This window comes from Gallinula chloropus (genome assembly GCF_964237585.1).
Source record: "Gallinula chloropus genome assembly, chromosome: 5".
Lineage (NCBI taxonomy): Eukaryota > Metazoa > Chordata > Aves > Gruiformes > Rallidae > Gallinula > Gallinula chloropus.
In genome coordinates, this window is record NC_140090.1 from 55,852,879 (window position 1) to 55,880,773 (window position 27,895).

The 27,895-nt window shown below is 44.3% G+C and overlaps 1 protein-coding gene across 1 annotated transcript in view; it reads right to left on the reverse strand.

Annotated features, from left to right (window-relative positions):
* The window catches only part of ZMIZ1 (zinc finger MIZ-type containing 1), a gene marked incomplete at its 5' end in the record, with an annotated part of 158,114 nt that overhangs the window by 19,746 nt on the left and 110,473 nt on the right, over positions 1-27,895 (reverse strand). Inside the window, 7 exons of the mRNA XM_084264603.1 lie at positions 1,806-1,947; positions 3,250-3,424; positions 5,668-5,850; positions 7,974-8,246; positions 9,267-9,465; positions 10,866-11,083; positions 13,268-13,382. Coding sequence (XP_084120729.1) covers positions 1,806-1,947; positions 3,250-3,424; positions 5,668-5,850; positions 7,974-8,246; positions 9,267-9,465; positions 10,866-11,083; positions 13,268-13,382 — 1,305 coding nt within the window. The remainder of the gene's footprint in view (positions 1-1,805; positions 1,948-3,249; positions 3,425-5,667; positions 5,851-7,973; positions 8,247-9,266; positions 9,466-10,865; positions 11,084-13,267; positions 13,383-27,895) is intronic.

A 27,895-nucleotide genomic window follows, 5' to 3' on the forward strand; every position in this document is an offset into this window, starting at 1 on the left:
AGATGTGTACACGTGAGAGGTTTTGCCGAATATTTTAACTGGCAGACAAATATTCAGAATTGGCTCTATTCCACCATTCTTTGTAAGACCCAAATCCATCCACACATGTGACTAATTTATTTTTCTGGACTCCATCCAGCCCCCAGTTAAATGTGAAATGACTTCATTACAGGACCATCCGTTCTCCTCACTATTAACAAGCTTTTCAAAACAGCAGACCTGAGCATGGTTTACCTATGAGTCTTCATTAAAATAAGTTTAAATAAAGGCTATGTGTTTGGTGAGCTAAGGAAGAAAGAAAGAACAGATATTAAGAAACGGTCTCATGCCTCAGTGCAGCACTATAAATCTACTGAATGAGCCAGCACAATCCCCAGTAGTGATTACTTATTAATAAGAACTGGCAAATAACTGCCAAAACTCCCTCTGCTGTGAGTACTCCACGATAATAAGATGCAAGTAAGCAGTAACTGACCTGAAAGTTAGGCGTTAATTACTGGATGTGGTCTGCCTCCCATGTCCCTCCCTCCCAAGCTCCAGGCTACTTCAGGATAGGGGGCACGGTGGCAACAAGGACTCCTGCACCCCACAACAAGCCCCAGCTTTAGAGACAAGAGTCTGTCCCTGGGTCAGGGAACTGAGCCCACCTCTCTGCCCACCTAACATCCTCCACACCATGAAAATGGAAGTCTCAGGTGGATTCCAATGAGTGGGAAGAAGATCCTCACAGGGAAAAAGCAGAAGCTATACTCCCATTAAGGTCAATCCCACACAGTCCAGGCTTGGGAAGAAACGGAAAGTGAGGCAGGCATAACAGAAAATGTGTTTGAGATGCTGCATTTTACCATCTCGGCTACTACAGCTGTGAAACAACCTCTGTACAACATGAGGAGTAACGAACCAGCTTTCACAGTGCAGAGAGACAGGCTCAAACAATCTAATCAGCAGCCAGGATAAACACTTGAAATACTTTCTGAGAAAAACAGGAGTAGACAAAGTTGTTCTTTAGTATTTGAAAATATACAAATAAAAAGAAATTAAGGCTCTGTCATCTGATCTGAAGCCCTTCCATGATCATGGTGGAAATCAGGACATATTCTGGAATCACTTACGCAGATCTACATTAAATGCAGGAAAGTACCACCTAGGAAAACTATTCCTTTGTGCTGAAAGTAGTACTTGCTGTAAGTGAAAAACAGATGCCTTCGTAAAGCTATGCTCCGGTATTTCTGCCCCTACTTGTGGTTTGATGAGAGAGGGGGGATTTAGGAAGTTGGTTTTTGAAGTTTGGAGGATTTAAGCACTTATCTTTCCAAATTATTCTACCAAGTCTCTAAATCAGGTCCTTCATTAGTGTGTTATTTGTCACTACCGGATACTCTGCACCACTTAAATTAAGAATAAACTGCAACAGCCCTGCATACTTAGTCCTGCAACTAATGTTTCACAGGGCACAAAGCACCTAGGACTCAGTCTCACAGACGGAAGTCTGTACTGGTGTCGATGGCACACATCTCAAGCCCGCTCCACCCAGAGCAGAAAGGAGGGAACAGCTGCAGTAATTCTTCGAACGCTACACGCTCTGTGCTATCAGCAAGGAGATACAACTGACATCAGAAGGATTTTAGAATGTTTTGTCTCTGAGAAGCGACAGGTGAGAGTATCTGTGACCTCAAATAGCACTTCTCTTATCTAGGCCACAACTGTAAAAGTGAAATTCAAGGCAAAACCTAAATGAAGTTCGTCTGGCCTGCCACTCCTCCACCACTGGGCACAAGGCTTCCTCACAGCAAGGCTGAGCTTACCTCCACATCAGCGTCTGATGAACAGTTGGCCGTAAGTGAAAGACGTGGTTACTGACTGCCAAGTTGTGTTCCAGCCGGAAGGGTTCCAGCACAACACCGTCTCTCACGGGAAACGTCAGGCGCAGCTCATCGTTGTGGTTGGCTGGGATCGAAGAGGGAGAGAAAGTGTGAACTTTCCCTTTAGCATCTGCAGTGTAATAACAACGTGTGTATTTATAGACAATAGTAACAAATGGCACAGTGATCTGCTACGGGGTCTGACTTAGCAGGTTCATATACACACAGAAGAGTATCACCAGTAACTACATCATCTAACCCACACAAGTGACCGGACTCAAACTGACAGCAATAGCAAACCAAGCACTTCTCCCACTCGACATGAGGACTGCAGCGTTCTGGCCACAAACAGAATGGCAAGAATTCCTGGGTTTTGTTACTGAATAGGTTCTGTGTCCAGGCTTGCTCTGTTGGCAGAAGACCAACAACAAATCTCTAAACTATGTCAGACTCCGATAATGCTTACTTCCCTCCTTTGAACTGGGATCAACATTACCCAACTGGTTCCAATAGCTTCATCAGCTCAAACCATACAACACCACTGGTATTTAACTACTATCTGATCCCATAACATGAGATTTTGTGTAACTTACAGCTGGTCTATGATGTCCCAATGTCTTTAAATCCTGTGTTCTTGCCCAAATAATACTACAGGCCACCTTCTTCTACTTTATTTCTCAGCTATCCTGAACTCCAAACACCAGTTGCAAAGCACTAATGCAGCAGCAATTACTTTACAGAAAACATAAAGGTTCTCTCAGTTCCCTAGTAAATGATATCTCCTATTTTTCATCAGTCACTTCAAGACCTCAAACATCTTGTGCTAGTACACAGTCAGAGAGATCTTGTTATTCCTGCCCTGTTCTCAGCCAAACACAGCCGTGACGTTGAGTGGCTCTGAAAGGAACATGTATCAATTTTTGGCATACTGCTGAATATTCTTAAGAGGCCTGTATGGATCACAACAGAGACACTGCTATAAATATTCACAATTTACCCTGTTCTGCAGCAATGTTCAATGAATGGCTTTGCCCTTGAACAAAACAGACCACAATAGAAGTTGGTGCAATAAACAACCTAGCAAGCACACCTAAGGCAACCCAAAATCGAGTGTTTTATCCTCAGGAAGTGTATCAAAGGAATACTTTGGGAGTAAAATCCTTGCAAGTGTAACTGGAAGACCTTCTCTGATATTTAGGAGGGAACAGCAATCTCCTTCCTGCCCATTGGCTCTAGTGAGCCTGCACTGTACATACACCTATCACAACGTAGCAGTCCGAACCTCTCCCAGAGTGGCAATCAGAGCAAGCTTCCAGGCTCTGAAATGTATGTGGCAGAAAACAGAGGGACAATAAATGACTGTGGGGGCATTCTGTTTGCTACTCACTTGGAGGTGGTGGTAAAGCATTGATATTTGGTTTAATGTCAGGTGGGAATGGTGGTTTGACATCCTGGTTAGGTGACAGGTATGGAGGAATATTGCTCCCTGGAGTCATAGGTGGCGTGGGGTTTCCTGGAACAGGTGAATGAGGGTAATTTGCCACAGGTACAGGCCTTGATGGCTAGAAAATAAACAACATCACATTGTTACTGCAGTTGGAGAATAAGAACAACAGGCTTTGTGAACTGCACTGCTATCAAACACCAAAGACTGCAAACAAGGTAGGGAGGCCCCTCTGTGGAAGGACAAGAAACCACAGGATGTCCCATGACGCCTTTGGAGAAGAGGCAGAATGGGAGGTGAAGCAGGAACTGAAACCAGCAGACCAGCCAGCTGAGTTCAGGCAATGATCAGATATAAGAAAGGCTGCCAGAAGGTTCGTTGCGTTCCTCTGAACGATTCCTTTCCAAAACCAGCGGTTTGTGGCAGTTTGTCCACACCACCCCAACCTACCCAGCCCTTCACATTTCTTTGGTTTCCTCCCCAAATAGCCTCAGTGCACAAAAGCCTGCAAAGCAAATCCAATTAGAACATCTGTGTCCCTTTCACTTCCACCTATCCTTTCTCCCACCCCTGTCCAACACATCTTCTTGGAATGAAAACTCTGGGGATCAGGAAATGTCTTCTGTTCTGTGTACCTACAATTTGATTCTGTTCTCAGTTTGCTGCTGAACAGGACAAACTAAGAGAAAAAGGATAGTTAAGTATGAACAGCAGCTATAGTATTAAAACACCACTGGGGTTTTGTTTCTTGTAATTAAGGGGTTGGTTGCAGTTAACAGAATAAACCAATTGCGACGATGTGAAGGAAGCTGACATTAAACAAACTGCAGTTGCATGGCACTCTCTTGTAACAGCATGTGTGTCATAAGCACCTACACACGAGCACGTCAGAAGAAGAAAACCTTTACAGACAGCCAAAGTATCAGGATCTTTATCTAGATGCTGCACTGCTAGCCTAGGATACTCTAAAAGCCCATGAGTGCCCTGTGCACTGAAATCTTAAGTATTTACATCTCTAATGAGGTTTTTTTTTCCTTTAATATATACAGTTATTATCTCCACAATTGCTACAATCCAAAGGTTCAGGTCCTGTCTGTGGCAAGCTGGAATTTTTCCACTAGCCAGGATAATCTTTCCTCTTAACAAGGTCTCTTATTTTCTAACCGTTTCCAGAACGGTCGGTGTTTGAATATCAAATGGGAGATGCACTGCAAAGACAAAAGTTTCTCTCTAAGAACCACCCTGTTAACAAACCCCCCTAAACCCCATCTAAAATAAACATGCATAAAATTTATTAAAAAAAAATCTGTTACTTCAAAACTTCACAGAGATCTGTTGTGATTGCAGCTAAGTGACTGCACTGCAATGACAGCAGTTGAGGATCTGTCTCCTCCTTGTGTTCTTCATGGCAGCGTCCTGTAGGAACTGCCGCGATGCAACAGGCGTTCCTTCGGGTGCCAGAGCGGACACCTTGGCGGCACGTAGAGCAGATGCTCTCATGTAAAGGCTTTTTTCCCCCCCTTTTTTAATGCTGTTTTCTTTGTGAATCACAACAGAAGAATTCCAAATCAACACCAATGTGCAACTTAGATACTTTCTGCCTACCTTCAATATCAGAATGCAGTCCAGAGACTTCAACAGCTAATGCTTTAAGAGCAGGTCAGACCACCAACAGTCCTCCCTGTTTTTGCACTAGCTGGAGTGCCCGTGTGCCAAAGCTCACTTACACGCCTGCTTCAGCAGGCCTCAGCACAGGCTCAGCTCGGATGACACAAAGCTCAAGATGTATCCATAAAACAGGTTTTGGGCAGCATTTTAGCAATGCTCATTCTTACTCAAAGCAAGCAGCACAGGGGGAAAGAGAAGAGAAAAGGGGATGGAGAGGTTTGAGAAAGTCACACAAAAGTCAGTTCAAAGCTGAATTCTACAGCTGGAACAGCTTTCAAATCTGGGCTGGCTTAATCCCACAGGAGCACTGTACCTCTGCAATCAGGACATCGCAATGTGGAACTTTTTTATTACAGATGTCCAAAGTTGCATTTTTGAGGGTGCCATGAAGAGGTGAAAACATTACACCTGAATCCCATTACGTACTACTTTTTACGTGCTATTTTAAAAGTGAAACCAACATGTCCTTGTAAAGGCCTCTAATAAGCTGCAGTAACAATCAATTTTCTTTATGATTAACAATGCAACTTGGCTGATTGACTTGATTCTGTGTCATCCAAAACATTATTAAAAGCACTGTTGTTTTTTTCCCCATTCTTTAATAGATAAAAGCAGTGTCTATGAAGTCATTAACATGACTTCATTCATAAACATCTACCAGAACGCACACCAAGACAAGCTAAACATTCTTACCTTGTAATACTGCCCCATGTTGACTGTTGGAGGAGGGTACTGCCCTGTGCTTTGCTGGCTTGGCATCCTCTGTCCAGGATAGTTGGGAGACGTAAGGGGTCTTGGAGGGTTGGGAGTGGGGTACTGACCAGGCTGGTTTGGAAACTGGCTATTTGGTCCATACTGCTGGTTTCCATAATTCGGCTATTTCACAACAGAAATGAAAGAAGACAAAGATCTGTTTCATGCAAGCAGCTGTCTTCAATTAATTGTTTGCATAGATTCAAACAGGGGAACCAAAGCAAACAAAAACCCCTCCAGGTGAATGCTCCTCAGCTGAGTGCTACTCCAGGGCCTGACGGCTGGCGCCGAGTGCCCAGAAGCATGCAAGTGCCACAGCCCGACGTGGGATGGGAGTAACCCTGTACCTCAACACACACGTGCACCCAGCACTGCAGCCTGTCCAAGGGCACCACGTTTGAAGAAACCAGAAGTACAAACAGATGCAATGTTCGCCAAGACTCTTGTGTTTTTGCAAGTGCTGCTAGCCCCATCCCTGGGGCTCCTTTTCCAATGGAGAACGAAAGCACAAGAAAGTAACATAACCAAAAAAATTTCCAGAATGGGCAGAAATTAGAAGTTATGCTGCCCATGTCTGTCTGCTCAACACAACTGCTACGTTGGTCCTGTGCTAGAGTGTTGAGCAAGACTCTAACAACTAAAGAGAAGCTACTCGTAGTCACTTTGCTAGAGCTAGCTAGTACTGTGCTGCAGTCTTGGAATAGAAGCAATGAAAATGGGAACTTTAAAGGTAATAAAATGTCTATTTGAAAAACTCAGCGATTAATAAGAAGTTTCCATAAATGAAGCTTTTGAAAAAACAAACAGATAGCATCTACAGGATCTGCAGAATTCCAGACCAGCAAGCATGCTAACATTTAGGGCACTGCTCAGCAGTTACTTCTTGGGAACAAGAACTTTCAATTAAAAGTCTGCTTCTGAAGCAGCAAAAAGGGGTTTACAGTCTTCCTTAAAAAATGAAAATTGAAGGCAAAAATTATCTGAACAAGCCACGTTCTTTGTTTTCTTAAATTACTTGTAGAGTAAGTGGCAGTATTTACAAGGTGAAAAGCCTTCCCAGAGAAGCAACTCCTGCAAAAGCACATCACTTTTTAAATCTGATTTAAAAAAAAAATTAATTTATTCCACACCAGGAAAGAAAGGTAGCTCAACTATAAATGTCTGCTGTATTTTCCACATGCCACAGTACTCTTTGCCACGTGTTTTCTTTCTACAAACTCTTACTACCATTACTATAGTCAGGGCAATGTCATAATATTCTGACCTCTACACCTGGAGTTATAGTTGTTGTTGTAGTCACAGTTTAATATAAATTTTCACCAGGAAATTCCCTCTGAATCTAGTAACTAGTGGCTAGATTTTTAATGACACTGAGGGCACACAGATGCTGAGAGAGACTTGGGGGAAATCTCAACAGCATCTACTGCTCGGTTCAGACCAATTTGAATAGTAAAATGCATCGGTACTTTTTAAAACCCAAAATATGGTCCGTCTGTATCTTTGGTTGTCCACATTTCTTAAAAATTTTGACCTTAAGTATTTTGCTGAAGGTCATAATACAAGCCAATGGTAACGTAATTTTGCCTACAAAGCTACTCAGATCTCATATAACAGCATGGGAACTTAAGACAGAAATACCACACTCCAAATAAACTTATATTAGATAAATGCTGACACAGAGGGATTTGAGTTCAACATGATTTATATTCAGCTCAGTGCTTTCTACAATCAAGCCTCAAGAAGTCTGGAAAGCAATTGGTCTTTAAAATAAATGTTATTACTACTGGTGTTTATACAACACATGCCCTGTACTTCTTTAGAACAATAAAAACCACACAAGAAAATGCAGAACACATATGTAATGGGCTCAAATGAAGTATTTCACCTTCAAAATCTCTTTTAAGTTGTCACGTTATATAAATCCCTTCCCGTGAATGAAGTCTGCTTAAGGTCTGTGAATTCACCATCTAGCATGAGACTCTCAAAGTGACATTTTGAGGGCTCAGGTTTGGGCCTTTCTTGGTTTTAATGACTGTCACCTTGACTAACAGAGCAAGGGGCAACCTAAATACTTTTAAAAGCTAAAAAGGAAGAGCTGCCACTGCTGGCATTTTAACAGCAGCATTCCTACCAAGGCTGTAACAAAGGAGGACCGAACTTACAGGGATGCACATCACACATTGCCCAGCACGCTCCAACTTTCAGTCACAATAATAGTGCATGCAAGATATGATTTATCTTATTACCTCTCCCGGGTACGGTCTCTTTATGCCCTGTATAGGCAAGGACTGGGGGCGTGGGCCTGGGTAGGCTTGCTGAGGCATCCTCTGCCCGTGGGTGCTGAAGGGACTCATTCCAGGAGGCCGAGGCTGGTTCATGCCCATGGGTGGCCCACTCATGCTGGAAGGTGTCATTCCTGCTCCCATGCTTGCTGGGTTCATGTTGCCTGGCATAGACGCAGGGCCACGAGGACCAGGCTGGTTCATAAACTGGTTGTTGTAAGCCTGAGTTGGACCCATCTGGAAAGAGGAACAAACCTTCAACGGAAGAAGAAGAAAAAAAAAAAAAGAATAAAATGCGACATGCATTTAAAATGGGTGGAGGGAGCTGAACATGTTTTGGGGAGGGAAGAAGGGGGGATTTATGTCGCATTTTCCTTCAACGGTCTCCAACTTCTGATGGGCGGTGATGTTACTTATAGTAACAATACCATGGGAATTATAGGAGGCATAAGAGAGACAGACAGACCTAAGTCTAAGGTGAGCAATTAAATTGGCTCGTCTATTACTGTAAGGTAACAGGTCAGGAAGTTGGCTAAGTAAATACAGCACAACACTACAATGTCTGAGATGTCGTGCTGCTTCACATCACCTGGCATGTGGGCCCATATACTTCAGAACTCAGAGGGCTTAAAAAGCCAAGGAGGAAAAAATTTGAATTGATCAAACCCTTGTTTACTTTAAGAAAAAAAATTACATGAAGTCATGACATGCTGGAGGCTACGGATCACCAGAAATGCGTGTTTCACAGAGCTGTTCTCATCGACAGCATTATTAAAAAGCAAATCTCTTTCCTACTCTTGTTTCCTTGTTTGAAGGGGAAAAAAACCTAAACAACCAACCATAGCTGGCAAAATAAACAATTACACAAACAGTACAAAACATATTCCGAAATTATGGAACATTCCACTGGGTACTCAAATTTAGAGGTTCACAGGGCTGGCAAAGGCAGCAATAATACATCACATCGGATGCAGCCACAATCTGGGGTAGTCTTCAGATTTTTAAGGGGCAATCTCCAAACTACAAAATACAGTTAGGCAAGATTTATTGGGAAAAACATGGGGGACAGGTTCACACCTACATACACACATTCCAGCAGTTGCTCATAAGCATTTATAACCATGCTCATGCACAAAAAAACCACCAAAACAAACCCAGAGGAGGCACCCTAATCAACTGGGGAGTACGGAGCACAGCCCAATTCCCTGTAATGGTCCGGATCGGGCAGGTATGAAGATGTAAGGGCTGTTCTCTTACCGGTCCATACTGGTTCATGTCCTTATTCTGTGTTTCCTGAAGGGCTGCCACAGTGGCTGTAGCTGTAGCTGTTGCTGTAGCAGCTGCAGCCGCAACTGCAGCAGCGGCGGCAGCTGCAGCTGGCTGGGTGAAATCAGCTGGTGGCCTCGTGTGTGGGGGGATCCCCATTCCTGCAGGGGTATTGGGGCCTCCAGGGTAACTGACAGGGAGGGAAAAAAAGAGAATTAAGATATGCCTGGTGGATTTTGTTTTGAATGAACACTGAGGTGATCCTCATCTGGAACTGTTCCAAATTGGGGCATCACTGCCTATGAAAGCCAGCGGGACAGGGAATTAGGTGTGTACATGAGATGCAAGTGTCGCTCAGGTGCGACAGTCACAGGGCTGCCACCAGGATTGCAAGGCACCACCGTCAGCTGTTTCGGGGGCACTGAACTGCTCTGCAGTTCTGCAGCTTACTGTGAAGCTGAACTGAAATCCTGAAAGTTACTGCATGCTCCATTTCCCAATAGTGTAGGGGCAGATTGCACAGCAGCATGAACAGAGAGCTTCCGCCACTACAGAGCGTTCACCTGCCTCAGTGTTGAATTATGCCAAGTGTTCCCCATGTTGTAAAAGCCCTCCTCCCTGGACCTCAGCAGAAAGGCCAGGAGAGACCCAATCCATCAGCTCACTGGATCCCACACAATGTATTTTGCAGGTCCTCCCCAGCTCTTCTATTGATTGTGAGGTAAGTTAAACTTAACTGTGCCTTTCCTGCTCCAAGACAACAGCTACCTTTCTGTAGCTGTGCCCATTTTAGAGATGTTAATACAAAGCTCAAGAAACTTTCTGAATTGTTCAAGGTCACTCACTAGATCAGTGGCAGAGATGAAAGAAGAGATAAGATCCCTGAGTCCCAGGCTTATATTCTTCACACTAGACTGACTAAGCTAACAACCGTGTCAGCGGGTTTTGCAGAGGGACCATAAACAGTGGTTTCAGTTAAGTGCACTTACCACCTTGTTTACAAAGCACAGCCACCGAAAGTCAAAATGTAACAAAACCCAGGCTGTTAGTTTCGCCTTCTTTCACTAATATAGCATTTACTTCCCCAAAGTAAATACACAGCTTGACCATCTCTCTTAACAAGTATCTTCACCCCGGATTCTTTTCAAATTCAGTCTGTGGAGTAAGTCTTTGGGCACAAGTACCCCATTGCATAGGAAACTGCTCTGCCTAATACTCAACCTTATTCCTCCATAGGCATGTAGAAATTATACCATCAATACCTTTCACATCCTGGCCTTATTAAATGTTAATCATTCCTAAGCCTGTGGTCTGTTAAACAATCTCTCTTAATTAAAACTTTATTTTAGGAGTTTATTAGAGCTAATTGATTGACCTAAGCCATTTCCATTTACCATGATGAATTTCATTGCAGTTTGGGTAGCTGATTTCCGAAGCTGTAAAAGCAGCACACACTTCAGCTAACCAGCATAAAATACCTACTGAGACTTTATGTAACTAAAAAAAGTCCCTGGCACTTCTGCCAGGTCACCAAAACACGCTTCAGCAACTAGTTACATCCATTTTCCACCTTGCACAAGTACGTCTTACCTGCCACCAAAGCCTCCACTTCCAGGGTAGTTGGGTCGCCCATACATGCCCTGCTGTATGTACGGCTGAGTGGAACCTGCCTTGGCTGAAAATTGTTGCTGCTGTCCAGCAAACTGAGGGGAATTGATTCCAGGGTTGCTGGTAGTCATCCCAGAAGCCATGGGATTTCCTGCTGGGTTCATAGGGTTGTTAGCATTTGCCATTGGATTTCCCAGCACCTGTGAGTCGAAACATGAGAATAAGGGCTGTACCTTGAACTACATCAAGAAAATTGATTTGCTGCAACTGATGAATTAAAACATAACGACCCTGTACTCTAATGACATTCTGTTGATGTCTAGGTGAACATTCCTGGCGATTTCTCCTTTTGCCATTTCCAATCAAACAGGAGTTTCTGATCTCTATTCTTCACAGGAGATTGTAAACAGATGGAACCCAAGATAAACCACTTATGAAAAAAGATAAAAGACCAGCTAGAACATGCTCTGCATGTGACAAACCCCCCTGTTTAGTAAAAAGTACATGCTTTTTTTGTTAGTTTTGTTTTGGTAAGACTTTGAAACAACTTGAAAACATTCAGGCTCACTGGCATCCTGCAAGGGGTACTAGAGACGTAAAACCTCTGAAAAAATGTATTTCAGTGGCTTAAACTGTTCTTGAATCTCTCTGAAGTGTACAGAAATACACCAGCAGTTTCTGTTGGTTTTTAGAAGAGTCCTCTGTTCTGTCTTTAAAAGGACTTGACTTGCTTGTTCGAAGCATTTTGGGTTTTTTTCAATTGAACCAAAATTGCTATGATTTCCACTGAGATGTAAGTACGGCTGCCCTGGATCACCTGCAAGGATACCTGTCTCCTACTTGAGAAGAAATGTAGTGGCCATGATTTTTGCAGAAGCCAGACTCAACAGCTTTGGCAACATGTGAAAGGGAATCAGTGAGACCAGTTCATTCCTTTCCCTCAGGGAGCATGAAGACTTATGGGAAACCCTGTCACTGATTTCAGTGTGCTCTCAACAGCTGCAACCAAACTTCGGGGTCCAGAGTTTCACCCTTTCCTTGCAATGATTCTGAAGAAGCATTTTCTTCTTTTTACCACAGCACTTTTTTCTTTAATTGCACATTTTTCTGATATATCATGAAGAGTTCAAGTTACAACGCAGTGTTCTTATGACAGAACTAAATTCTGAGTATATCTTTAATTTTTTTCCCCTTTTTTCAAGTGTGAAAGATTTCCACAAGAACTGTATTCCCATTTTCTGGCTAACATATAGACCTACATGTTTACTGAGGTGTTTCTTTCCCAGATGGGATACCTTTTCTTTCAAGGTGTTAAAACCAAATCAACAATAATAAATCATGTTCTAGATTTTGTAACTGTTTCCTCTATTTTTCTGAAGAAAGATTTTGCCACAATCAGTGCTTATACAGCTGCCATGTGAGTACCTACATGACTTGGTCTCCCAATAGTTCGTTTTTTTCAAATTACTCAATCTGTAAATTCTATTTTTCATTTCCTGACCAAAATTAAAATAATAGAAAGAAATCCAGATAAATTTGTGTATGAGTCAAAAATAGGTAAAGCAGGCAAGATTTATGTACCAAAAAGCACTCATTAAAGACAGTGATGTGCTTAGAGCACTTCGTCTACAGAGTAAGAGAAGGCTAGACTGTCTGAGCACTCGATTTGTGCCACATCCGTTGGAGCGCAGACCATCACAAATAATTGGTGCCTCCTTCATTAAAGCCACTTCTTTTTCTGTAGAATAATTCAATATACATTGCAGAAGAAACAGAGAGACAGAGAGCGGACAGAACCAAATCCAGTAAGCATGGCTCCCACCAGGCAGCCGGAAGCTTGGGCTCCAATGCACACTGGGGTATTTTTGTAAGCAAGGCGGTGTTACCAGAGAGGCTGGAGGGAGCACAGCCTACAGCTGGTAGGTCACACCTCAGTGTGGGGGTGCGCTTGGCATCGGATTTCACCAGCTCAAGTACAACACAACCCTGGGTAAAAAAAAAATCATTGATAACTGACATTTCGTGAATCTAGCTAGAATTTTTAATAAAAAACCTCTTCAAGTCCAATCTGAAATTCTCAAGGGGTGTGGAATTATCTCCCCAAATCATGCTTTTAGTGTTGAAAACATACAGTGCAAAATACGTGCTATACCCCAGCCTGACATTTGCATGCAGCTAAAGGAGAGAGTGACTCAGGCTCTCAGACGCCTCCTTTCCAACGCCACCAAAGAGGATATGACTGGAACAAAAAATGCACCATGAACAACAAAGAGAACACAGACACTGTTATTGATCCCAAGAGGTTTTTCCGAAGAGCTTTCCATTTTGCAGACATTAGCAAAGATCTGTGTTTAGAGAGGACGGAGCATAAAAGCGAAGCTTACCTGGCTTTGAGAGGTGTTAGTCACACCCCATACTGTGGTGACCACTGATAAAGAGCCTGGAGGCTGGTTGGTATTTTGCTGCCAGGGAACAGAATCGTAGGGGAAAGACCCATCACTGCAAAAACAAACGTTGAGGAGGGTGAGATTCTGGAAGTTTAAACTGTGGCAAACTGCTGGCAAGGTAAAATGGGATTAACACCTGACATTACCTTAACTCCCCACCCCCTCCTTCTATTATTAGCCAAGTACTCTGAGAGGCATGAAGTTTCTTCAACAGCAACATGATCCTACCAAAACCTGTGCTAGTTTTGGCTGGGATAGAGTTAATTTTCTCCATAGTAGCACTATGGGGCTCTGGTTTAGGTCTGTGATGAAAACAATGTTGATAATTCAGGGACAGTTTGATTACTGCTGAGCTGTGCTTACACAGAGCCGAGGCCTTTTCTGCTTCCCAACCCACCAGCAGGCAGGCTGGGGGTGCACAAGGAGTTGGGAGGGGATGCAAGTGGGACAATGATCCCAACTGACCAAAGGGATATTCCTTACCATATGACATTACACTCAGAATATAAAGCTGGGGGAAGGAGGAGGAAGGAGGGGACATTTGGAGTGGTGGCCTTTGTCACCATTACACAGGTGGAGCCCTGCTTTCCTGGAGGTGGCTGAACACCTGCCGGCCCATGGGCAGGGGGGTACAATTCCCTTGCTGTGCTTTGCTTATGTGTGCAGCTTTTGCTTTCCCTATTAACTGCCTATCTCAACCCACCAGTTTTCTCACTGTTACTCTTCCGACTCTCTCCCGCATCCCACTGGGGGGGGGCGTGAGTGAGCAGCTGCGTGTTGCCAGCTGAGGTTAAACCATGACAAAACCACACAAAACTAATGAATTCCTTAACTATAATGAAGCAGAGGGCTTTTGCCGTGAAGGTCTGTTACCAAGAGAAGTAAAACTAAACCCAGGGACGGAGTTTCAAACAAGGTCACTAGGCAAGTTGTTCAGGAGCACGTATTTTTTGCAATCTGTCTCAAGCTCTTCAACAATCACTGCTTCAGCTGCCTTGTATATATTCAATTAGATTTTGAGCCCAGACTGCAGCTCCACTGTCTGCACTGGGTCCCCAAATGGCCAGAAAAGCCTGTAAAGGAATAGCAGTTCAACATCATTTTGAAAAGTAAATTGAAATTCAGATAGTGTTCTCCCACACGATGGATAAGCTGCATGCCAAAAACAGTATTAGCTAATCAGCATTCTAGAAAATCAACTGCAGATATACAACACATCTTTCAGATAAATATGTGGATGAGAGGATTGGGTTTTTTCCATTAGCTTTGTCCACAGTTACAAGCAAACATTTCTTACAGTTCTTTTCATACAAAAGCATTGATGGTTTCAAAACGAACACGTATCTAGTGTAATTAAATATGTTAAATTCTGTGAAAGTAACTATTAATCCCATAACTGTAAAATATATCCCACTTGAAATGTGCTTGTTCTCATGCTATTAACTTGTAAATTAGATTTCTATTTGCATATACATACACAGACACACACGTGATCTTTCCTTGTGTGCGTGTATATATATATACACACACACACACCCCCACTTAATATACACCCCCCCACACCCCGCTCTTTCATTTTCAAACCCCACTGACTTGTACTTTAGACCAAGAATGCATTTTTTCCAGGACTGTTGGCTACCACTGGAATTCCATTTGGGGCGATCTTGCCTAAAGAATCCATACAGGCTCTACAGGGGCTGTACCCATCTGCTTCATGGTAAGTGACACCCAATGAACTCATACAAGACATGGTGAGACAACCAACCTGCCCAAGTCCTAACAAGGGCGCTGTGGCAGACTGGGAGTCTCCCGCATCCCCAGACAGCACTCCAGGCTTGGGCCCCTTCTCCTTCCTTTTGTGCTGCATGTCAAAATCAAGGACTACCCATGTCTTCCCTCTTTACCTCGTTCATAAACCCCAGTGCAAATGGCTTCAGAACAGGCATTGCCCTGCACAACAGGGCGTGCAGGCACTTGATAGAACCTGTCAATGTCCCAAGTAACCACTGATCTAATCACAGCAACTCTGTATGGCAGAATGCAACAGTGAATGTGTTTAACAACTAGGAGATTTCAAACAAATTCCATAATGCTGTGCCAGCACAACAGCACTGTATTAGAACCTAACTGTGAATTTGAAGTGGCTTACTTGTTTCAAATACCCAAATTGAATTAAGCAATAAAATCACCTTAAAAAAATAATTAATTGAATTAGGGAAAAGAATTATTTCCCCTAACAAATAATTATGGAAAATTACTGGAAAATACTAATTCTCAGTAAGATGCTTGACATGTAACGTTTATGTTGACAGAATCCGTATAAAACGAGGTGAGAGCGCATATTTAACACCTTGCAGTCAGCGAGTCCTCCTAGTCCATTTTTTAAAAATATATTTTCTCTCAGAAGGCCAAAAATTTCCCCCCTCTCATTCAGGGGCTCAGACAATGGCTTCAGTGACTAACATGTGCAAGTGACGCAATGCTCCAGCAAGTCTCCTCTACCAGCATGGAGACAAATGATGACTAACCCAGAATTTCTGATTGCTATGAAGCCTTTCTCTTCTTTCGCTGCTCTGAATGATGCCTCCTACTCTGACTGCTTTGGATGATGTCTGCTCTGTGATTTGTTTGGATATTTATGGCACATATGAGTGTTTGTATACTTCAGCGACTGCAAAAAAGCTCTCTCCATGACATAAGCAGTTAAAGGACTCTGCAGCCATTCCTCTCTATTCCCCAGTGATGTGCTGTGGACAGGTAATAAAACCTAAGGGACAAGGCAAACAGTTTCCAAGTGTATGAGTAAATAAGCAGGGTAATGACAGGCAAGGATCAAACCACGGAGTCACTGAAGGTTCTTCTAACGCAAATATGTCGTATGGTTTGTATGCATCCTCAGACTTTGAGCTAGCAATGCTTTAAGGCTGCTGTTAAGACCTTATAACCATTTCTTCACTTTCTTTGCCTCCAAAGCATGTTTCTTTTACCCATTCCTCTCTTCTACAGTACACAGAAGAGATTTCATGTATTATTCATCCATACTTTCCAATGGCAGAGTCAGAGCATTTGTTTAGAAGGCGGCTGCACTGGGTTCTCAATGACTATACAATCACTTCACCTAATTATAAAGAGGAAAATCACTAGATTTTGCTGTATCACATTTAAAACGGGTGACACCTCAGGAAATCTGTTGTTGACATAGGATGAAAACCTCCAGCACAGAACCCAGCGTAACACATGAAAGCCAGAAAAAAAAGACCAGGTTCAGATTTGTCAAGAAATGCTCATTGTGCACACAGAATCACGCAACTGTTACATTGTCAACACGGGGCTCAGCCTTAAATTGCAGACAACAGTAATATCAGAAACTGTGTCGCCACTGAAACAGCAATGGACGTGCCTTCTAGTACATCACTTATGCACCCTAACAAGCACTCACTGCACCCAACCTCACTTCATTCACACTTCCCTTTAGCTACCCCAATGAGAAATAGCTGGCATCCTGGCAGTTTGCATTCCCCAGCACCATACTCAAGCCCATCACCAAGTACATGCATGTGTGAGAATGACTTCTGCCATCCTGCACACAAAGGCCGCCCTTCCTCCACCACGTGAAGGCTTCTTGAGCTTCAAGCCGTAGGAGATGCTGAAATGCGTGCCACTCAACTAAAGGATCACTTGTCCCTCCACTCTGCTCTTTCAACTTGTGTTTCTGTCCTTACACAACCCAGAGGAATACTTCCACCCATCAAAGGAAAATCCATGTAAGTACCGTAATGAAACGTGACCAATCCAATTCTCATTTGCAAGAGAGCAGTGGCTTTCTGCTTATTATACAGAGCTGTGAATTCTCCTGAAATCCCTTTCTTCAAACTTGAAAATGGTAGCCAACAGAGAAAGAAGCTTCAACCTCTCCTGCCACCGCAAAATGCTGCCCACAACATTGTTCCTGTTGAACGGTACAAGGGTAATTAAGTCTCTCACTACACCCTGGGGGGCCGTGAGTCAGTTTGGGCTCAGCTGGAGTCCACTAAAAGAGTATTGACTAAATTTATAATAGTGTTAATGAACCTATACATACTACTGGTCAGCATCAAAGGCCAAGCAGCAGCAGAAGACATAGAGCAAAAAGAGGAAGAGACAGAGGTAAATTACTTCTCAAACTACGATGTAGTGAAACTGCAATCAAGGAATAAGGAGGAAGAATTTCTTAGCTGCTGGCAAATATACCTAAACCACCAGTAATTCAACTCTCATGTCGCAGAAGTACACTGGTACTTAGGTCTCAACAGCTTCTCTTTATCCCAATAGTAGGAAAACAGACCCAGGCAGATATCCAGACTCTTTGGAATAGTTACAGACCTCATGTCAGACACAGACTGCTAGTTAATTCTAATAAAAGCTGCTTAATAAAAAGTGAGCTCCGTGGAGTAAATTAGTATTAGTGAACTACTGCACTATACACATGATTTGTGGCATTATTTGAAAATGCTGTATTTTAAATATGTTTATGTTGTCATTAAGGCAATTGTACGTGTATCTGATACTCTGTTTACATCCCTTCATTGATTGAGGAAGGAGAGAATCAGACGGTTTAGCGACGTACGCATCCCTAGAGCATTAGTATCACACATGCTGTGGAGGAGGGTAAAAACTGAAGTGGTACCTCCCTGGTGATCTTCCACACCACATGTTGGAAGGCCAAGTGTCTAAACCACTACCTTTATAAAGCACCTATCGCTGTTTTAAACACTGAAAATCTAACACCTACTGCAGAAAAGCAGGCGGCTTTTTTTGGCTTTCCCAAAAAACCTTTCCATCCAAGCACTGGTGCCAAGTTTCCCACTACTGGGCTTGCAGTGCGTAGTTTCTGTTACTGACCCTCGAAGCCTGCTATGCAGCTTTGCAGGGGTGTGTAATGTTTCTGAAGCACAGTCATCCCACCTTACTCATAGCTGACACCCAGAGCCCACTCAGCCCTTTAAATCTACTGTCCCTACCAGAACTTTCTTCATCTGACGCCAAGATGAGCAGGTGATTTCCAGTGTAAGCCTGACTGTCATTTCTGCCATATCTTCTTTTGTCACTCATGGACACCTAGAGAGGAAAGCATCTGATGACAAGCAAGGTGTCAGAGATGTGCACATGTCAAGCACTCCTTTGCAGCTACGGATGCCCAAAAACTCAGGTAGGTCCAAAACCAGCCCAAAACCGGGGCTCCTCATCTGTTCTTGCCCACTGACACCCCTCAGTGCCTGCACCTCGCTCTGCCTCTGCAACGGCCTCTGGGTGTGGGTGTGCTCAGGATGCCCAGCACCCCTTGGCTGTATTCTTGGTTGGAGCCTCTAGGTGACACTACTTTAATACAAACGAAAACATCATCTCCAAACAAGGCTCCTTGCTCCAGCCTTATCCCTCTTTTTTCTCCCCTAAAACCTCATCCGTCTGCAGTGCAAAAACAACACGAAGCCCCAATCAGAACAGGAAATACAGCCCTGGGTGACTGCAGCACCCATACTTGTGCTTTGTGCCCACGCTGCTGATCAAGTAAAGCAGCTCAGCTTCTACAATTCAGATTTAGGTGCTGTTTTACTTTGGTTTCTCAAACGAACAACACTCACTCAGCTTTAATTATTAATGTGGATTCAGTTAGCAAGTCTTCTTGATTAGGACACCACCATAAACTTATTTTGAACCTACTGTTACTTAAGAAAAAGACTGCTTTACATGGTGCTGTGGAAATACGCAATTTGAACTGCCTTTTCGGTGCGCTCATGTTATGGAACAGGCATGAATTCCACCACATTTTTATAATTTTCGTGTAAGTATAAACAAAACCTAACAACTTCTTTAAAAATATGGCAAGAACAGATGGAATACTATTAGCAGTTTCCTGCAACAAATCCTCCCCAAAAGGATTGCAGCTAATTTTTCCCCAATTCAGTACGTTGGGAATCCCCAACAATCTACTCATAAATAACAGATCAAATGGACGTTTTATTTATTAATGGTAAAATTTCCACTGAAAATATCCTCATCCTTGACTACTAATCTGAAAATACCCCAATGTGACACCTGAAAGCTAAAATTTGTTCCTCTACTGGCAACCAATACCATTTCAGAGATCTGCTTTTGTTTTCTGTTAAAAAACCCCGGAACATTTAGAAGGAAACAACTGACTTCTCATTTTTCATTGTGATTTTCTTTTTCCAGAGGAACAATACCAATGCCTCACCAGCTGAGACAGGCGCACCACCTTCACACGGCTAAAGCGTTTGGCCAAAGTATTTCAACTTAAACACTTAAAATCGGTTTTTAGTCTAGTTAACAGATATCAAAACCACGTTACTACCACAAAAAAATTGTGTAACACAAAATTTAACAGAGCTATTCCTTGACTTCGAGTGCTCTGTTTTCTGCAGTCTGAAGAAAGCACTCTACACAATCTGATCTCTGTTCGCATGGAGGAATATGGCAGAATGAGGAGATACCCATGTGCGAAGGACACGAAGCCCCTTACAGTCAGCAAGGAAATATGAAGATGTACTGTAAAGAAAACAAAGAATAACTACCTCTGTACATCACACACAGGCACAAAGCACACTGAAAGCCGATGTTGTGTACAGGTATCCCACAGTGTTTACACTATAGGTGAGGTAAAAAGAGCATGGCATAGTAAGTGTGTGTATGAATACTGACTTTGATAGCTAGCAGTAGTTTATTTTTGACTGATGCTGCCTTTGTGATGCATCCCTTTCCTCAAACGCTCCATCACTTAGTATTATTATTTGAAACATGTTTGAAAGCTATTGGCATAAATTAAGGTTCCATCCTCCATTTCACTAAGCAAATACGTGAGGCAGAGTCCCATCCCAACTGCGGGTGAGTTTATCTAATGCAAAAGTGAAAAAAGTCAATTTGGTAGCATTCTGCAAGACTTTTTTTCCCTCTACTTCTTAATGGCATGACTCCCAAGCATTCAAATCTCACAGAGAAAATATACAGCTCAAAAATTATCCCTCCCCCAATTTCTCAAGTTCGCTGTTTCCCTCCAGTCTTTCCAACTAGATGAATATGTTCTCTTACCCCTTTGAAAAGCTTTGATTCTCCCAACTCCAAATGCACAGAGGATCCATATCTAGCCCTTCCCTTCCCAAGAAATTACCTCTAGCGTTGTTTCAGTACTGGGCTATGAGCAATATAAACTGAAGAGGAAGAGTGAAAGCAGTTAGAAAATTCATTATTCACCATAAAAAGAAGGCAGACTGTTTTCTGGTGAACCATTTGAAAGCACAGAAGCAATCTGAACCTGTTCTAGGTGAGCAGATGCAGGTGAAGCAGTCAAAAGGTGAAAGCAGCAAGCCATTTATCAGCTCGGTGGTTTGGATAGCACCTGCAGCTAGCAGGTGGCTATCACCCCCGCCTCTGCTCTTTTAAATATCAACACACATCTACAATAACCATTCATGCAGCCACACACATACGCACAATACAGCCGCCTGTGTGGAGACCAAGACGGGCACAATTGAGCCTGCGGGTCAGCAGGTGATGCGAAGTACCTCTGGAAGCTGAAAGCCCTTAACTTTTTCTTTATAGTCCTGACAAGGCCTGTGAGGCCTGGATGACTTATGACCGCGCAAGGTGGGAAAAGCTGCCTTCCATTCCACATTGGGTTGCTACAGGTCAGGCTGTGACACGCTTCCTGGTGCCTTACTCTACACAGCCTTACCAGTTAGAGAGACGTGCCTGCACGGTGCCACGCTGCTCAACAAGAAGAGTTAGTGCCTCTGAACCTAACTCCTGAAATTAGAAAAACGCATCAGGCCAAATTATTAGATTAATTCAGAAGTTTCTGAGCCTGCAAATGCCCACACCCCCCTGCGCACGCACACGGTCCCGCTAGGTTATAGATTTCACATATGTCCATGCACACGTGTGTGCGCACGCGCGCGAAGACACAGAGAGAACACAACTTACTTCTGTCCATGTGGAACAAACGATCACAGCTATGCAGGTAAGAAACAAAAATGCTACTGAGACCCGCTCCTGCCTCAGAAGAAGCTGAAGGGGTTACCGTCGTCTGACATTATGGGACTACAGCATCCATCCGATCAAAGGAAAAAAGATTAAAGCATCACACCCAGTTCTATTGTCACACAAGTAGACCATGCAACGCATTACTACAGCCCAGATTACAGTTACAGAATCCGCCGGTAACAGCCCTGTTATTAACATGCCACCTGTTACCTTTTCCAAAATGCTGAAATTATCTTATGATCGTTTTCAGCTTGACAAATGCAGTTTAATCTTTATTGCATCTCACAGCACAGACCTGCTCCATCCATGTCTTATTTATCTCACGTGTGTCGGAATGCAACCCCGAGCCCTCAGCCCCCCTGCCACCAGGCATTCCTTCTGCTCTGCTTTATCAATATACCTGGGTTTCCATATCCGACTGCTCCTTTACAATAAAAAACACACCCACCCAGTATTCTACCATTGCCTGTTGCCTTGGTAATCCAAATGCCTGGGTACTCGCTGATTATCGGCGAATGAGACTCGCATTGTTCACACCGCAGCGCGTCTGCTATGTTAATGTGAGATAATGGCAGCCAGAAGACTCCTTTTGTTCCCAGCTTTGCTGTTTATTCATAGTGCCTGGAGGTCAGCGACTGCTACAACAACCGGGGAAGGAACCGCTGAAAGCGTGAGCAGATTCCACTTCTGCTTTTGCTTCTGAGACAGGGGGAAACACGAGCAGCCCCGCACAGCGAGAAGGGCACCGGGAGCTCTGCAGTGACTCACGCAAGGTGTAGCAGCCGGCTAGGAGGAAGATTTGATGGACTTGCACTTCCCAGATTTTAGATGAAGCTGATTTACGCTCCCCGACAACAGAAAAAACCGCTTTCTTCAAGAGGCGCGGCGAGGAAGGAGGGAGGGAAGGAGGGAGGGAGGGGAGGGGGGCTCACACCACCACCGCAACTTACTGGAAGCGAGCCGGGCTGGGGGCGCCGGGGCTGACCGAGGAGCCGGGACCAGGGGCGCCGGGGGCGAGCCCTGCCGCGCCGCCGGCCAGCAGCCTGCCGCGGGCAGCGACCGGGGCGAGGGCAGCAGCGGTTCCCGCAGCACCGAAGGCGCGACCGGGCAGAAACCGGCGGGACGGGGCAGGGCGGGACGGGAGCAGCCGCCGAGCAGCCCCCTCGCCTGCGGCGAGCAGCGGCGGCCGGAGCAGCGGGGGCGGGGGCGGCCGGGCAGGGCAGGGCAGGGCAAGGGGAGCCCGGGCGGAGGCTCCGGCCAAAGGGCTTCGCCGGTGGGGGGACGGCTGCGCTTCGGGCACATACAGGGCAGGTCTGAGAAACGTCTCCCGGAGCCATCTACGACACTCTGCCTGTCAAAGTTGTTTGGAAACGCTGTTGCTGACACAGTGACATGGGCAAACAAACCATCACATCGCATCTCCCCTGACGTGGTAAGTGGGAAAGGAGAGCATAAACAGGCTGTGCTACCTTCCCCGCGTTCTCAGCCTGGTGGAGACGAGGACATTCAAGACGATGCCCCGGCTGGTGTGCTATTCCTCATTCCTGGAACAGCCCTTTCACGGGAAGAAACCACCGATTCCTGCTAAGGGCACTGTCAGTATCTAATTAATGTCACCGCCTCATCTGCACAGGTTGTTGATGTGCTCTGTCTGTTGAGCAGGCTTTGTTGTCATCGCCAGTGAAAACCAGTCAAGGATTTTTTAGCAAGAATATCTAACCCATTTTATTTTAGGGGAACCATTAGAAAAGCTCTCCATCATCACTGCAAATAGCAACGACTGTTTCCTTTTCTTCCCATTGCGATACTAAAGAGACTCGAGACCCAACCGTATGGCAATAGCAGGAATAATAAAAAACACCTCACCAAAACTGTATATCAGGAATTAACTCTTTTCCTAAAGGGAATTCCTGGGGACAGTCAGATTCCATCTAACCGAATGAATTACAGACACATGTAAGGGAAGTGCATCAAGGAAAATGCCAGGTTTCAGACAGAATGCACATCTCCATTCCTGTTACCGAATTACCCCAAAGAACACAGGTCTTAAAAAAACCCAAAGTATCTGCCATCGTCTATGCCAGCAGTATCTTTTCTCCACTCCAGCGAAGACCGAAAGCGTTGCCAGACTGTAGCCCGTCCCCCCACCCCCCTCCCGCCGCTAGAAGCCATGTCACCTCCCGGCAGCGGGCTGAGCGCGATGCGCACGGCGCGGCACCCGCACGGCGCTGCCCCCCGCCCCCGGGGGTCTCGGGCGGTCCCTCCCCGGCCCCGCTACACCTCACACGCGGGCCCGGGCGGCCGCGGCTGAACCGACTGGGTTCTGATGGCCCCCGCCCGAAGGTACTCGACCCGGTTAAAAGACTCCCGAGCATTTCAATGAGCGTTGCACCAAATAGCTGGGCAAAGCATAGCCTTCCGTGTCACCGCGCAGCTACCGCGCTGACAGCCAAATCGGGCGCAAACGAGGGGTGCTGGCGCCGCTGAATGGTTTTTAACTCCAGCGCCGTCAGAAATGAATTGGTTTCATAGAGAGCAAGTGACAGAGGGAACCTTCCCAACGCCCTGGGAGAGGAAAATCACCTCGGCTCGGCACGAATCATCTGCTGCTGAGAGCAGCCCTCGTGTAAAGAGCGTGATACTATTGTGACTATTGCTAAGCAGGAAATTGCAATCAGACATTTGCAGGAATTGAATGTTCAGTGTGGCCCAAACATGAGAATGACAGCTGTCTCTTCAGAGGCTAGTTACTGTGTTTTGAAAACCAGCTTAGACAGGGCAGAGCCCGAGGTCAGATTTTGCCTCAGCCACCTTAAATAACATTTGCCTGGTCTTCATCAGGGTTTTAAAAATATCAGCTGACATATCTTAATTAAGAAAAACATTCAAATCACAACACAGATCCCTAAAATTTTAGTATACACAATGCTTTGAGGAAAAAAAAGGAGAGTGCATAACAGGTATGTATCAGAAAAAAAAATCATCACAGAAGTATAGTGGTTGTGTTGCTACATATTCTTCTTACTGCAACAGCACTCACGGTGACTCCGATCAGCACAGCTCTATTTTCACATGTCTGCAAGGTGCCGGGACACACAGTGAAAGCTGTGCCTTACCCTACACCTTTTACCAGGCACATGAGAATGTAAATTGGAAGAGAAGTTAAGCTGGCCATTACTGTCTTCAGAAACCATGTCTCAGTCTCTCTTGTTACCACAGGAATTGACCACAAACTTCTCTTACCTAAAATGAAATGGAGATTTTTTACATTAAGATATTACAGGTTTAATTACTGACAGCCAATACATTACCAGTTTTCAGCTGGTGAGCACTAATCATTTGCTTGTACCTTCAATGTTCTTTCAAGGTTTTCTTCTACTTCTTTCCCATAATAAGCACACATGCTACAACTAGTATCAGTGGTTTCTCTTACAGGACAAGATGCACAAGCAAGTCCTCGGACAGTACTGTCCGGCATCGGGGCCTTACCTAATACTGTTCTGGACAGACTTTGAGGGTGGTTTTTTTTTACTTTAAGAACTGGCACTTCTGCAGAAACATTTCTGGATTCTGAACTTTTCCCTTATTTTCTCCTGATGGTGGATTTTAACATTTTTTTGACAGTAAAAGAAAAAAAAAAGATTGTGCTCTTTCAGAATCAGGAGCAGTACAGGTTGCTGGACTGGGTATATTCTCTTATATCAAGGAATGAAGAGATGGCAAATCCAAATTACATTTAGTTTGCAACCTCACAAACAGAAGGATGAGAAGGCTTTGAAACAATCTTATCTTCCACCTAAAGACTTTTGAGTTCTTCTCTTGTATGCCACTGAAGTGACCCCCGACTTCAAGCTGACGTACAAAACACGAACATAGATGTGTGTATATGCTGTCCCTGACCTTTCACTTTAACCATTTCTTTCAACCACATATTTTTAAAGTGACTATCACTGTCAGAAAAAAACCCGCCTATCATGGCAAAACTGCCAAGGCAGCAACCTTTGCAGAAACTCTGACACTGTTTCCACTGGTATGCTACAGCCAGATCACTCCTCATTCTTAACAAATGTGGTAAGAGCCAACCCTAACCACCCAGGAACAGTTCAGATGCAGAACTGCCATCCTTCTCCAAGAGCTCCTACCAATGGTGAAAGTTCAACTCTTGGTAAAGTTCAAATTGGAAGGAAAAAAGGGACCAAGCACTAAAAATAAGCACCCTTGTAAAGCAAGTCTAACTGATACAAGGTATTTCTGGCCACTGCCTGAACATCAACCAGCAAGGATAATAAATAAAGCACCTACTGTAATATTGAATTATTGCTTAATTTGATCTATTGTTTAATTTTCTCAAAACCTCTGGCACTAAGTAAACTTGTGATAAAAATAATTTTATCTTCATATTTTTCATCAATCTTGACTCCCCTATACAGACATTACTACCCTTTGGTCACTAACTGGAAGACAGCAGGCAATTAATACCGAAGACCAAAATCTGGATCAAGGGAGAAGACAGTAAAAACCCAACAAATGCTCTGGACAACACACCAAACTGCAAGTGACAGCTGTCTATTTTCAGGTGGTTTTGTTGACAAAGTAAGCTTTGCAACAAGCTATGCAAGGCATGTGAAGCCCCACAGGTCTTGCATGGGTTGGATCCACAATCCTGCTGAGGCTGATGGAAACCGTACCCATTTCAACCCAAGATTCAATTTGATCTACATGTAAAGGTCCAACAATTAATGCAGTGAAGTGTTCAGTAGGAAATTGATCAAAGCAAAGGAAGGTGTATAATGACAGCAACTTGTACTGACAAAGCAGCATTTGACAAAGACCTTAAATTTATTTAAAAGAAAAAAATTATCCACACTAAGTAGTATGTGTTAGTACAGATGTTACATCACATTGGAAAACTGCAACACAAAAATGTTACATTACTCTCTGCAAGCTAGAAACCACGAAATTTCATTCCTATGCAGAAGGGACAGCTCAAAGACTACCAGCTCTCCCCATAAGTCCCTCATAAATCCTTTAAGTAGGACTTAAATTAGAAGTTATACAGGATTAAGGAGGTGGGTAGATCTTCATTCCGGTTCTTCAGTAAAGCAGTGAAGTTTACCCACACATATTAGTAAAAAGTCTAAAAATAAAATTATTTTTAAAAAAGGCAAACAAAACTATGAATCTCACATTCCAATCTGAGTTACTATTACATTGCACTGACTTAAAAAAATAATCACAGAATCATAGAATATCCTGAGTTGGAAGGGACCCATAAGGATCATCAAGTCCAACTCCTGGCCCCACACAGGGACAGCCAAGTCAGAGCATGGGACTGAGCACATCGTCCAGGTGCTTCTTGAACTCAGTCAAGCTCGGTGCTGTGACCACTTCCCTAGGGAGCCTGTTCCAGTGCCTGATCATCCTCTCAGTAAAGAACCTCTTCCCAATATCCAACCTAACCCTCCCCTGTCGCAGCTTCATGCCGTTCCCTCAGATTCTATCACTGGTCACCAAAGACAGACCAGCACCTGTCCCTTTGCTCCCCCTAGTCAGGAAGCCATAGACAGTGATGATGTCTCCCCCCAGCCTCCTCCAGGCTCAACAAACTTCAGCCTCTCCTCACAAGACTTCCCCTCCAGACCCATCCCCATTGCCCTCCTCTGGACACTGCAGTATTTCTCTGACCCTCTTGTACTGGGGCACCCAAAACTGCACACAGCACTCAAGGGGAGGCCACACCTGTGCAGTGTAGAGCAGGACAATCACATCCCTGGACCAGTTGGCAGTGCTGTGCTTGATGCACCCCAGGATATGGTTGGCCCCCCTGGCTGCCTGGGCACACTGCTAGCTCATGTCTAACTTGCGGTTGAGCAAGACACCCAAATCCCTCTCAGCATGTCCATCCTCCAGCGTCTGATCCCCCAGTCTGGATGTGCAGCCAGGGTTGCCCCTTCCCAGGTGAAGAATCTGGCACTTGCCTTTGTTGAACTTCATGCAGTTGGTGACTGCCCAGCTCTCTATCTGTCCAGGTTTCCCTGCAAGGCTTCTCCACCCTCAGTGGAGTCAACAGCTCCTCTCAATGTGGTGTCATCTGCAAATTTACTTAAGACACCCTCCAGTCCTGTGTACAGGTTGTTTCTGAAATGTTAAAAAGAACTGGACCTGAAATGGAACCCTAGGGAACCTCATTTACTATCACCCTCTGGGCCCAACCCTTCAGCCAATTGCCCACCCAACACATTATGGCTTTGTCTAGTTCTATGCTGGACATTTTGTCCAGCAAGATACTGTGAGACAGTATCAAAAGCCTCACTGAAAAAAAAATAACATCAGCTGGTTTCCCTTGGTTAACTAGCTGGGCGACCTTGTCATAGAAGGAAATCAGATTGGATAGACAGGACCTTCCTCTTCTGAACCCATGCTGGCTGTGACCAATGACTGCATTGTCCTTTAGGTGTCTTTCAGTAACTTCCAGTATGATTTTCTCCATTGTTTTACCAGGCACTGAGGTGAGACTGACAGGCCTGT